Genomic DNA, 14,747 nt, shown 5'->3' on the forward strand with positions numbered 1-14,747 from the left:
TTGATCACATTACTGATTTCTGAATTGTTTTTTGCCAATGACTTCATGTCAGAGTTACCGATTCTCACCGCGTCGAAGCGAACGATTATGGAGAATCTTCGTTTATGTTTTGTTTTTTTTTGTATTTTTTTATATTTTATTAACTTTTAATAATTTTTTATATTTTTATTTTTTAGTTAAATTTTTTTTTAATAATTGAATCTGATAATTCTGTTCGAAACATGTCTTATAAAAATAATTAAATTGCAATGTTTACAAAATCTTCTTGTTCTTACTGTACATGTTTTTGTTCAACAATATTTCTGTGACCTAACTGATTTGGCATTCCTTCATATTGTTAAAGTAAAGTGAGAACAAAAAATTATGGAAACATTACAATTCATATTTTTGTAAGACATATTTCGAAAATATTTATTAGATTCAATTACAAAACAGAATTTGGTAATTATTTATTATAGTTTAGGGGACATCGCGCCGATGATCTTGACCTCGACATATGTTATCAAGGACATGATCCTGAGTAACTTCCTTATAACTTAATCGGCGGTCATTGTTTGTTAAAAAGTTATCAACAAAAAAAGTTTTATAAATACGATACATATCTCTGCTTTAAAAGCTTAAAGTCGCAAACCCATGTGGTGCAGAGAACGCGTGGGCGGAGTACAAAGGGAGGGCTAACCCAGATAGCATAAAATATTATCATAAATATTTATAAATATTTTACAAATTTATTTTCAAAAAATATTTTTTAAAGATTATATAATTATTTTCATAAACTAATTAGAAATGGTACAAAAATTATTATCAACAATATATAGAATATGTTTTTAAAATATACTGAAAAATATTTATGGTGTATAAACTTGAAATATTTTTTATATTCTTTGATAATAATGGTATAAATATTTATTTTAAATATTTTCATAAATGTTTATCATAATTTTTTTTATACCTGACAAACTCAGACATAAAAATATGTACAGAATATTTGTCATAAATATTTTTCCTTCTTATAAATATTTTATAAATATTTTGTGCTATCTGGGAAGCCCTTCCCCTACATTCCCGCATTAATTTTTATAAAGCACATAAATTAATAGATTTTCGGTAAAAATGCCGAATAGGGAACCCAGCCCCAATGACCTTGACTTTGACATATGTTGTCAAGATCATGACTTTGAGTAATGTGTAAAAGGTTTTAGCCGTTGTTCATTGTTTATTAGAAAGTTATAAACACAAGAAGTTTTATGAAATACATATAATTTTTTAAAACTACATAACCAAAACTACATCTTTATAAAAATTATTGCATGAAAGTCAAGTTTTGCATGAAAAGTCATGAAATTATATGGTATAGAGAACGCGTGGGCGGGAGAGGGACTCCGCCCCTTGCCATCTTCCCCGTAATTTTTCCTAACTCTAACCCAACCAATTTTATGTCGCTATTTGGATAATGTGAAACATTGGAAACGAACAGCGTGGATCTTGCTTAGCGTGAAAAGTCGCAAACCCATTCGGCACTTTTTCCGTGATATTAATAAACGCTTGTACTGTATCATATGGGTTTGCGACTTTTCACGCCAAGATCCACGTTGTTCATTTCCAATGTTTTCGTATTATCCAAATAGCGACATAAAATTGGTTGGGTTAGAGTTATGAAAAATTACAGGGAGGGGGCGCAGGGAGAGAGCCTTTACCCCTCACCCACACGTTCTCTATACCATATAATTTCACGACTTTTCATGCAAACCGTGATCTTTATAAATATATTCGGTCTCCTATTGGACATTTTTACTATAAATTATGACTTAGGGCTTCGCCCCTCCCCCGCCCACACGTTTTCTTTTTGCACATCCCCCCCCCCCCGTGTGTGTGTGTGTTGTTCTATTCTACATAAATATTTTCCAAATTTCTTTTACTAATAACTTTTTAACGAACAATTTAACGACCGCTGATTAAGTTATAAGGAAAAGTTATTCAGGATCATGTCCTTGATAACATATGTTAAGGTCAAGGTCATCGATGCGGTGTGTCCCTTAAATTAAATAATTATCAAAATTTTTAAGTAAAAAATGACAATATAAAAAATTATTTTAAGAATTAATATTTTAAAAAATAAAACAAAGAAAAGAAATTGATAATCGTCCACCTTCACGCGGTGAGAATAGGTAACACTGACATGAAGTCATTGGCAAAGGACGATTTAGAAGTCAGTTATGTTATTAGTTTTCACTTATAATTATTTCGTAAATTGGACGTACATACATACACATACAATTGCCCATATAATAGCGTACATGGTTGCTTTGGTACTCCCCTATCACATTAGTACACGGAAATATAAAAAAAAATACAAATTATACTAGTTTTTGGTGTTCCTACCAATCCTAGTCGCCATATTGAAAGTGCAATATTGGATTTCAGTTTTTAAGTTACAAACTAATATGGTCAAACGTTTCTAAGTAATTAATGAGCATTAGTAAATCAAAACACGATTGAATAGAAAACATCGTATAAAATAAAAATTTCCAAAATTTTTTACTTTTAGGTGGCCATACTGGATCCGCCATGTTAAAAAAAAAATTTTGCAATGCATAGTCTTCAAGTACAACAAAAAAGTGCACGTTTTATACAATTCCGATCCCAATCATACACACACACACACACACACACACACACACACAACAGTGTCACAAACATTTATACATGCAGATATATGTGTATATACACATGCGAGCAAGTTGATAAGTACAAACGCACGCAGTAAACTTTAAAATAATAATTTTCAAAAATTTTTATCTCCGAAACTATAAACATAGAAAGGTCGCACAAATTGTAATTTTTTATTAGGGCTATAAGTACTACAATATATAAAAAATTCAAGGAAATTGACCGAGCTTTTTCTTTATATAAATTGTGCGGGGAATTATGATCTATACAGGGTGTTACAAAAGCATCGGATTTGCTTAGCACCGTGCAATAGAGAATGAAAATCTAAGAAGAAATGTCTAATACTATTTTTCAATACGGTAAATAGTTTTGCCTTAATTTATCATTGTAATAAGTCAATAAGCGCGGAGGTACAAGAGAAAGTCAGTGACGGAGAATGCGTGAAGTTGACTCCTTGATATTAAAAATTGAAAAATGCTTCTAATGCTAATAATTATCGATAAAATTCTTTGAAAGGCTACCAAATTTTCAATAGAACTGTCAATTACCGAAAAATATTTCCATTTTGACGGAAAGTATCATAAATAGAGCATTTTGGTAGCCTTTCAAAGAATTTTATCGATAATTATTAGCATTAGAAGCATTTTTCAATTTTTAATAACAAGGAGTCAACTTCACGCATTCTCCGTCACTGACTTTCTCTTGTACCTCCGCGCTTATTGACTTATTACAATGATGAATTAGGCGAAACTATTTACCATATCGAAAAATAGTATTAGACATTTCTTCTTAGATTTTCATTCTCTATCGCATGGTGCTAAGCAAATCCGATGCTTTCGTAACACCCTGTATAGTTAACCATCTAATTAATCATTTGAACACTTCAAAGATTAGTGCTAAATAGATCGCAGTTTCCATCAAATTATTAAGGTTATGGAAAAAGATAAATTTAACAATGAAATTTAGCATTTTAGAGGGGATATATACATAAATTAAACAATTTTTAGTTGGTGCCCAAAAACAGTTTAAAAGGGTGAAACCATCTTTCGAAGATAAAGACATTTTGTCCTTTTTCTATATATCTCGTAAACTAAACGAAATATCAAAAAATGTTTTATACAAAAATTTTACAGTATAAATACCTTTATTTATCTATGCTATTTATTTTTTGAAAAATGTATTTATACAACATATGTGACGCATATCGTGGCATAATAAATATAAAACATGACAATGATATATGTGACGTAGACGAAATGAACACTGTGTGAAAACAACGTAATTACTTTTATACTGCGCAGCTGTCAGGTAAAAAAAAATACATAGAGAAATGTAGATAATATAAATAGATACACACATAGATATAAATAACATGTACATATTAAATGTAAAATAAAAATATGTTAATTATATAGTATTATTACTTTATAAACATTAGATAATAAGTAAATTTTATTAAAATTTTTTTTTATTAAAAAAATTTTTTTTATTAAAAAAATTTTTTTTAATGAACTGCATAGTTAAATGAAGGCATTTACATTGTAAAACTTTTGTATAAAACATTTTTATATGTATTTTGTTTAGTTTACAAGATATATCCAGAAAAGACAAAAATGCCTTTATCTTTGAAAAGTAATTTCATCCCTTTAAACCGTTTCGAGCACCAACTAAAAATTTTTTAATTTATGTATATATCCCCTCTAAAATGCTAAATTTCATTGTTAAATTTATCTTTTTCCATAACCTTAATAATTTGATGGAAATTGCGATTTATTTAGCACTAATCTTTGAAGTGTTCAAATGATTAATTAGATGATTAACTATATAGATCATAATTCTAAGAAAAATTGAATAGTATACATTTATTATTCTGTTTTTGTTTAGCACATGATGAATTTAGATTTTGTGCATTTTTTGTGCGCAGTAATTGTAGACAAACCGTTATTTTTGAAAACATTATCTTTATAATAATTTTTTTTATTATCAAATAGATCTGTCATTCAGGATGTTATAATGTTGTTTGATTTCTGAGTCAACTACGACGCATCGTTCCATAATAACATTGATACGAACGTGTTATGTTACGATTATATAATTTTTGTTAAATAACTATAACGCCAAAACGATGTATAACAGCTATATCACTTGCATATAACAAATATTACGTAACAGGTTATTTCCATGTCATATAGCACCTACATATCACAAGAATAACAATGTTAAATTACATGTAACTTTCATGTTATATTGCCGCTATAAAATGTGTTCACTCGGATATCAATTTTTAACGACATGTGAACACCAATGCCTTCAAAAGTTTTTATCATATTATTAAAATTAACTTGACATTGTTCGCCCGTTGTTTTCTCAGCACATTTGCTATGACATTTTTTATTGCTTGCCACGCAATTAACTCGTTCGTACTGAGTTTTTCTTCAAATGCCTTTTTTCTCTAATCATCGAATCAGAACCATTCAGAATGCAAAAAACGATATCACTAGTACAATAAAGGACAATTAAACAATTACACACAAATCTTCCTACACTATCTTCTTTGATTTTTGAAAATGTTGGTTAAATATTTAAAAGCTTCTTCATTAGAATCCAATAGCAAGAGACACCACGGACTTATACGGAAAGACGCATAAAAGAAATAAAATAAATAATGCTTTTTTTTGTTCTATTACACAACTAAATATATTCAATTATATAAACTGTCAAGAATAAATGCATAGTCATCGCAAAATCAGCTGTTTTAACTCGCCAATAAAACCAAAAAATTTGCATTATATGCATTATTTTTTATTTGCCTACTTCAGTAAAATTTTCCGAGAGACACAATAGAATCACTTTTGAACCGCTCCGAACTTCCCTTGCTTCTCATTTTTACAATTTTTGGTAATTTTTCGCAAAATTTTCCCAAAACGAGGGTGTGAAAAGTCAAAGAAGAATTTCGGGAAAATCAGGAATTTCCATTGTCTTCTTCGAAAAATTTTACTAGAAATTTGTCTTTATTTCAACTTTCTATATCGCCATTCTGTATAGCGCTATTTTCGTCGAAAGACCAAAAATAGTCAAAAATTTGTCAACTTTAAATTTTGATTAAAAGACTCTATACAGCAAAATCAAGGGGAGCGTCCCAGATGCGCACAGTAATAAACGGACACAGCAGGCTAAGTGAAACGGACACAGTAACAAACGGACACAGACCAAACGGACACAATAATAAACGGACACAGTAACAAACGGACACAGACCAAATGCGCACAGAGCAAAACGGACACAGTGCGAAACGGACACAGACCAAATGCGCACGGACCAAATGCACACGGACCAAATGCGCACACTGCACATGCGCACACTGCACGTGCGCACGGACCAAATGCAATCCATGTACATTGCAAGCAGAGTAAAGTCCACATAGGTTAGCGACTTGGACGGGGTGGGTGCGGGAGAGGGGCCGAAGGCCCCCCTTGCACATCCCCCCCGTGTGTGTGTGTGTGTGTGTGTGTGTGTGTGTGTGTGTGTGTGTGTGTGTGTGTGTGTGTGTGTGTGTGTGTGCGCGTGCAAAGCATTCACTGCATCACATGGGTTTGCGACTTTCCGTGTATGCATTTGGTCCGTGCGCATGTGCAGTGTGCGCATTTGGTCTGTGTCCGTTTCGCACTGTGTCCGTTTCGCTCTGTGCGCATTTGGTCTGTGTCCGTTTCGCACTGTGTCCGTTTCGCTCTGTGCGCATTTGGTCTGTGTCCGTTTCGCACTGTGTCCGTTTCGCTCTGTGCGCATTTGGTCTGTGTCCGTTTGTTACTGTGTCCGTTTCACTCAGCTTGCTGTGTCCGTTTATTACTGTGCGCATCTGGGACTCACTCAAATCAAGCATAGTTCAGTTTTTTAGGTTTTTTCCTCTATCATACTCAACTTGCAGAATTAAAATCACGCTATAACAATTTTTCTTGTCGCATAATGTTATTTAAATACATATCATAATTAAAAAATTGAAATCAATGGCAATTTTATTTTTCTTTATTTTTATTTTATTTTTATCATTTAGAATCATTCCTTAAATTTTTTCCCATCCGTTGCCGAACGTCCAATAATAATAATTAAAGCGTATGAATGATTATTTATTAATACTTCAGAAACCACTACAACGACTGAAACAGAAACAGATGAAACAGACGATGGGGATAATGGAGAATCTGAATTAATTTACCTTGATGAAAACGTGTGTCCGCCAGGATGTGATAGAACACTATATGACTTGGCATTTTCAATGAGAGAAAAACGATACGTCTGTGAACATCAAATTAGAGATGCGCAACAAGCTGTGGAAACACTTAATAAGGAGATTCAAATTCATATAAAGAAGCTAAAAATTACAGAAAGTGGTTTAAAGAAAAACGAAGACGATTTAAAAATATTTATGGTATATTGTAGATACATTAATTCGGATGAAGTTCCAAAAAGTTTCTCCAGACCTCCGATATTTTTGAAACTATGTATTCTTACGCATTTTGGCGCGCTGATTAGTTAACTTGTATGATAGTGAAAATTGACGCAAATTTGATTTGGATAAAGTTCCTAAAACCGCAAACCTTCGATCGCGCTGAAATTTTAAAGCTTACCCTTGATTAAAGAAGAAAGTCCCTAAAAGGATTTTTGGCAACAAAGCCTCGTTTGCCCCCAGCCCTCTTCAAAGTTTTTACAGTTCTTACTAAATATCTCCGAAAATATTGATTTCAAAGAAAAAAGTTTAAAACAAAAAATGAAGCTCATAAAAAGCTCTACAAAAAAGGTTATATACATTTTTTATGTATATTATATACATTTTTACCTATTATTTTGTCAATACTTTGAGAATAAGAACTGTCAAAACTTTGAAGGAGGCTGGGGGGGGGCAAACGAGGCTTTGTCGCCAAAAATTCTTTTAGGGACTTTTTTCTCTAATCAAGGGTAAGCTTTGGTTAAAATTTCAGCGCAATTGAAAGTTTGCGCTTTTCGGAACTGTACCCTTTGATTTTTATAGTGAAAACCATGAAAAACCCATAAAAGTCTTCCATTTATTTCCGTAGAGAATAGAAATTTTGAAAAGTATTTCAGATAAAAGTTGTAGATCTCATTGAAATTCACATTTTATGTTTCATTAATTTTTGCCATAAAGATAATAGTTTTTGAAAAAAACAATTTGAAAATAACGTTAAATGCTCAAAACTTTATATAAACTATCCAACACAAAATGAGTTTTATTAGTTAATTTCAATGCTTACTGTAATTATATTTAAGTATGTTTATTATATGTAAACTACTAGACAAAATTAAAGGAACAAAAATTTGAAATAACGCCAAGTTCGTAAAAATTAAGCAAAAAATTTGAATTTTTTATATGATAGCCCGAAGTGCCGACTTGACTCCTGTAAAGTCTCCCAGCTGTGGGTCTGTAGTAGTTTCGGGATTACGCCCCTGGAAGAAACTTCCTGTTAAAAACAAAAGTTACAAGGTTGCAGTTTGGAAGATACAGGACAATCTGATGCGGAAATAGGTTCGGAAAAATTCGGAAACAGGCTAAGTCGGTTCTGTAAGTGTCCCTGGTTTTCCCTGATACCCTCATCTCTTTTCAACCTTAATTCGCAACTCTTCTGTTTTAACAGTGGCGACAACGTTTTGCGTCGCGTCCGTTTATCCGATGACAACTCTCTAACACTGCTCGACATTAAAACCGTTAAATGTCAAAGGGGTCTCACTCTTCTATAACCCCCTATCACTCTGTGAAGGTAAATTGTACAATCACCCCTAACATTAATCAGCCCTTGCAGGTGCCACCATGCGTCCGGAAAATTCGGAAATGGGCCGAATCGCATCCGTAAAGGTCTTTGGCATTCCTTCCTGACCACGCATCAAATCCACCCCTTTCAATCTCTACATGCTACTCTTTTAATCGGACAGCGAGTCGCGGTTGCGCCAGGCTCCAGATGATCACTTCAGGGCATGACTTGCATTCGAGATCAAAAAATCCTTTTTTTTTCTTTAGCCATCTTGTTTTTATTCTCTCTTTGTATTAGGTTTCCTGTTCACCTAGATTTTCCATATGTGTATCTTTTTTTTTGCTTTCATGTCTTTTCCAGCTGGCTCTTCATCTGCGTTTTTTTTGTTCCTAATTGCCCTTTTTGTTTTCCTTGAAAAACGCATTACTTTTCATGTACTCTCTCACATCTCCTTCATATTTTTCTGTTTTTTATGTTGTTTGTGGGACAGCAAAACTTTGTTAAAGCAAAACAAAAAAATTGTCGACACAAATTTATTACTCCAAGGCAATGCGTCTGTACAAAAAAAAAACAAAAAAATGAAAACATGATTCACAAAACAATGCATGCCGCCGACTAAAAAGAGCGGTTTCGATAGACGGAAACGTTAAAATTTCATTTGTTTTCAACTTTCTTGTTACCATCTGTTTTATTTTTATTTCCACTTTTTTTTAGTTTTCTTATTTCCTTGTTTCGTGAGTCATGTTTTGTTTTTTATTTGCTTTGTTTTTTGTAAAAACGCATTGCCTTACAACAATAAATTTGTGTTTACAATTTCTTTGTTTTGCTTTAACAATGTTTGTCCCACAAACATAAAAAAAACAACAAATATGAAAATATGAGAGAGTACACGAAAAAGTAATGCGTTTTTTTAAGGGAAATAAAAAGGGCAATCAGAAAGAAAAAGAACGCAGACTAAGAGTTAGCTGAAAAAGGCATGAAAGCAAAAAAAGACACATATGGAAAATCTAGGGAGGAAAATAAACCTAACACAAATAAAAACAAGATGGCTGGAGAAAAAAACAAGGATTTTTTTCATCTCGAATGCAAATCGTGCCCTGAAGCGATCACCTGTAACCTGGCTCAACAGCGACTCGCTGTCCGATTAAAGAAGTAGCAGGCAGAGATTAAAAGAGGTGGATTTCGTGCGTGGTCACGAAAAAAGGTTAGAGATTTCTATAGGTGCGGTTTGGCCCATTTCCGAATTTTCCGGACGCATGGAGGCACCTGCGAGAGCTGATTAGTGGTAGAGGTGATTGCTCGATTAACCCATCCTCGCAAGGTGGTAGGGGTCATAGAAAAGTGGGACCTTCGACATTTAACGGTTTTAAAGCCGAGCGGTACTAAATAGTCCTCGGATAAACAAACGCGACGCACAACGCTGTCTTCATTATTAGAACAAAGAAATTGCAAATCAGAATTGAAAATGGATGAGTGTCAGGGCGCACCAGGGACATTCTAAGGGACACATACAGAACCGGCTTAGCCCATTTCCGAATGTTTTCCGGGCCGTTTTCCACATCAAATTGCCCTGTATCTTCCAAACTGCAACCTTGTAACTTTTGTTTTTGACAGGGAGTTGCTTCGATGAGCGTAACTCCAAAACCACTGGATCCACAGCGGGTAGACTTTGCAAGAGTCAAGTCGACACTTCATGCTACGTTATATAAAAAATTCAGATTTTTTTGCTCAACTTTTACGAACTTGGCACTATTTCAAATTTTTGTTCCTTTAATTTTGTCCAGTAGTTTATATTTAACCCAGCAAACACAAAGTTACATGTAACGTGCCTGTTAGTTGTAATTTCCCACTCAATAATATAATTGTAATATAACACACGTGTTATATTACAATTACATTGTTGAGTGGGAAATTACAACTAACAGGCACGTTACATGTAACTTGGTGTTTGGTGGGAAGTATGTGAACAGAACAATTATTGACGTAATTTTATTGGGCCATAAGCACTAAGAAGGAAATAAAAATATTTAAAAGGTCCTTAAAAATATTATAAAATAGAAATTTTTTAATAAAAATGCGCTTAATTATTTGTTTGTTTAAGCTTAAAAAACAACGGAAATTAAACGATGTGGATGTCACGGTACTAATGGATTTGCATCAGCTGCAGTATTTTGAAGAGTCCCAGATCCCATCTAAGGTGCGCAATTGTGTGGTATTCGATAAGAAGAAATTATCTAAACTATACGCAAGAATACAAGAGTTATACGAGGAAACACTTGAATTACACGTTAAACATAAGTACGTAAAACTTGCAAAGCAAATCCAAAAATAATGCTTGAGATCGCTTAAAAGAATCTTTTATTTTGTCGCGCTGATTTTTTATAGATTTAAAAAATTCTTTTAAGTTAACAAATATATTTTTTTTAATTATTTTTTATCTTTTATTTATTATTGGAAGAGTTATTTTCTATTTTGTTAAATCAAGAATATAATTAATAATTTCTTAATTGTTAATAATTTCAATAAGTAATGATTTCCACACGGTTTATCAGTTATTATGATTCCAGACTTCCAGTGGACTAAAATTAATTCAAGCATCCTGTGTTAAGGAGTAACACTACCTTGACGGGCCTAAATTTTGAGGATTTTACGTGTAAAAATAAATAAAATAAACAATAATTTGCTTTTTGCCTTTTATTATATACATTCAAAATTTATAAAAAAATCTTTTATTTTTTTTATGATGTCCAGAAATATGTAAATATACCGCCAAAGTTAAAAGGTCGTACTGTATCATCAGACAGGTAACAGCCGCAAATAAGCTAGAAAAAAAACCCCAAAATTTTGAAAACTACATTAAATTCGCTAGGGAACTATGTAGGAAATTATCAAAATTTTGATTTTTGTGGAAATAGTAAAGATTTTTGAAACAAAAGATTTTAAAAACAAACTTTTTTAGAAAAATCTTCACAAATCTATTTCCATAAAAATTAAAATTTCGAAAATTTCCTAGGTAGTTTCTGGCAAATTTAATGTAGTTTTCAAAAATGTTTGAATTCTTTTCTAGCTCGAAATTTGCGGCTGCTATCTGATAGTACAGTGCGACCTTTTAATTTTGGCAGTATATTTACATATTTCTGTGAGCATCATAAAAAAATTTTTTTAATTTTTTATAAATTTTAAAATGTATACAATAAAAAGAAAAAAGCAAATTATTGTTTACTCTATTTTTACACTAAAAATTCTCAAAATTTAGGTCCGTTAAGGTGGTGTTGCCCTTTAAACAGAATATATTTGCGGTTATTGTCAAAACCAAAATCATTTTAATAATTTGATTTTTAATACGTGGACACCACAGACGCGCTACTTAACTTCTTACTTTTTAAAAATAAATTACAACGATAATTATAATTGCATAGATAATATCTATACAAATTTGACAGCTGCAAAAATTGCACAACTACTCTTGCAACACGAAGTAAGCGCAACGAGAGAACCAATCGACATCGCGGAAAAGAGGCAACAATAAATTTTGATACATTCGATATATGCAAATATCGATGTTACATACATTTTTTTAAAAAAGGAGGAGGACCTACGCAAAACGCGCGCTTGTATTGACTAAACTGTCAATTTCTTATCTCCCCTAATCTCCCCTAAAAAATTTTTCTCTCTCTTCTCTTTTTCTATTTCTCAATCTATCTACCTATATATTATTTCTTTCTTCTCTATCTTTTTTCTTTCTAAGATTCTAAAATTTTAAAGATATTATTATTTGATTTTTATTTTATATATTATTTTAAGTAAAATTTTTAATTAAATTATAAATTATATTTTAATGTTGCTCCCTGCTTCTCGAAATTTTATTAGAAAAAGAGAAGAAAAGGAAAGAAATTAGAGAGGGGGGAGAGGGAAAAATAAGAAAGTAAAATATCAGGTAAAATTGTTAATCGTTTGTTATAGATTCTATAACAAACGATTAACAATTTTATCTGATATTTTACATTCTTATTTTTCCCTCTCCCTCTCTCTCTCTCTAATCTCTTTCCTTTCTTTCTCTCTTTCTCATAAAATTCATGCTGTCAAATACATAAAGTACGCAAACTGTTAAAATGTATTATTTTAAATTAAATTTTTATTTAAATTATAAATTATATTTTAATTTCTTATTTTATTATTACCTGATATTTTTCTTTTTATTTCTTCCCTCTGTTTCTGTCTCTCTGTCCCTCTCTCTCTCTCCTGAAAGCTTACGCGTGCACTTATTTTGAAGTGTTATTTATTTAATTATTAGGTGAAGCAAAAAATTCTTTCTATGATATCCAGGAAAAAATATTTTATATATTCTAATTAAAATAACGTTTTGAGTTTTCAATTTCAGTTCATTATTAAATTCGGAATCGATGAACCATACAGAGGTCAAACAGATCTATCAATAAATTGTTTATTTAAAAAAATCATTAATTTGTAAACAAAAATGAATAAAAACCATCCAGTAATTTTAACAAATACTTAATTAAAAATGTTTTTCTAAAAAATTTTAAAATTATTCTTAAAAAATCAACGTGATAAAAAGTAGAAAACCTCTCTAATTGATCTTCTAACAAAATATACGTTGTAGACAAACTCAAACGCATCTACAGAAAATTAAACTCGATTGCAATCACATGCGTGTCAACAATAAAAATTTGAAGAATGAGATAAAATTGCAGATAATGAACAAATTTGGCCAAAATGTGTCCTTAAATAAATTATATGAAACAATACTTCGTCGAATAGTATATGACATTAAGGCCAATTTGAACGAGACAACGGCGTATTTCATTAAACGAATCAAACGTAAGTTGTGTTCTACATTAATATACGTGGGTGGTTTGAAAAGTCCGTACAAAGTAAGAAAAATAGCACTACTAGTGCGTATCGAAATTATTTTCAGTTAGTAGTATCTCTTGGAAGAACACACACGAAGTTTCAGCCAGATCGGACTATTTCTTTGTGTTTGGCGTTCGTTTGAATTGAGGAAGTCGAGTGATTTTCAAAAAATGGACGAAAAAGAATTTCGTGTGCTGATTAAACATTACTTTATGAAAGTAGTGTTTAATTGGGAAACAAGTAATCCGCTGCGGACTACTACTTGTTCCCCAATTAAACGTTACTTTCATAAACTAATGTTTAATCAGCACACGAAAGTCTTTTTCGTTCATTTTTTGAAAATCACTCGAAAATTCCTCAATTCAAACGAACGCCAAACACAAAGAAATAGTCCGATCTGACTGAAACTTGGTGTTCTTCCAAGAGATGCTACTAACTGAAAATAATCTCAATACGCACTAGTAGTGCTATCTCTCTAATTTTGCACGGACTTTTCAAACCACCCACGTCATTTATTTTTTTATTTCATATTTATATTTTTCGTGTATTTATATTTTACAGATATCAAAGAGAATTACACGCAAGAATTAATCATATTTAACAAGCTGGTCCGAGAACATACGCAAAAGTTGAGCTTTTTAACACTTTTAGTGGAAGAGCAATCGAAACTTCAAAAACTGTTAAAGCGACGCATCATGTCAGACGTAAATAACATTCGTATATCAGTTAAATATGTAATCTAATATTTATTGATATTGTTACTATTGTAGGATGATATGCTACAGTTGGAGGAAAAATATAAAAATGATGTAATAAAGCTAGAAAGTATCCTTGAAAATCAAGTGCGACAGAAACATTTATTTCGAAACGACATCAAGAATCTTAGATTAAAAACAAAGTCGCATCCAGTCCAGTGTAAGAAAATAGCATCCAGTGATAAAGGTGGAATTATCCAGATAAATATGAAAAGATATCTTACGTTGTAATATTTTAGTATCATTAGTCATTATCGTTTGTTTTAAAAAAATAGATAAATGCATAAATACTGTTTTCTTAATTTTATTTTAAATAATAGTTGTATGTATAATAAATATATAAAACGTATTTAAATATTGATTTTACAGGAACACTTTGAATCTGTTATAGACAAGAATAGACAAGAATAGACAAGAAACACTTTAAACTTTGATAACTTTTAGATATATCATTATAAATTAAAATATTAAAATGTTATATCATTATATATTATATATGTAATATTTATTTAGTATTCAAAAGATAAATAGTAGTTAATTAAATACAGACAGATTAATTAATATACAATTAAACTTTGCAATTATTTTATGACTTCGTAATATTAATATTATAAATTATAAATTAATTTATAAAATAAATCATATATTAAAATAAAAAATAATTGATGTAACTAGATTTAAGATATTG

General features: G+C 31.2%; 1 protein-coding gene across 1 annotated transcript in view; it reads left to right on the forward strand.

Moving 5' to 3' along the window:
- LOC105836037 (cilia- and flagella-associated protein 44) overlaps positions 1-14,596 on the forward strand; it is a 247,572-nt gene extending 232,976 nt beyond the window's left edge. The window contains exons 20-24 of the mRNA XM_036295384.1: positions 6,810-7,096; positions 10,534-10,730; positions 13,054-13,271; positions 13,866-14,008; positions 14,075-14,596. Of these exons, the coding sequence (XP_036151277.1) occupies positions 6,810-7,096; positions 10,534-10,730; positions 13,054-13,271; positions 13,866-14,008; positions 14,075-14,290 (1,061 nt within the window). The 3' untranslated portion in view covers positions 14,291-14,596. The remainder of the gene's footprint in view (positions 1-6,809; positions 7,097-10,533; positions 10,731-13,053; positions 13,272-13,865; positions 14,009-14,074) is intronic.
- The last annotated feature ends 151 nt before the right edge of the window (positions 14,597-14,747 follow it).

Source organism: Monomorium pharaonis, chromosome 1 (genome assembly GCF_013373865.1).
Source record: "Monomorium pharaonis isolate MP-MQ-018 chromosome 1, ASM1337386v2, whole genome shotgun sequence".
Classification (NCBI taxonomy): Eukaryota; Metazoa; Arthropoda; class Insecta; order Hymenoptera; family Formicidae; genus Monomorium; species Monomorium pharaonis.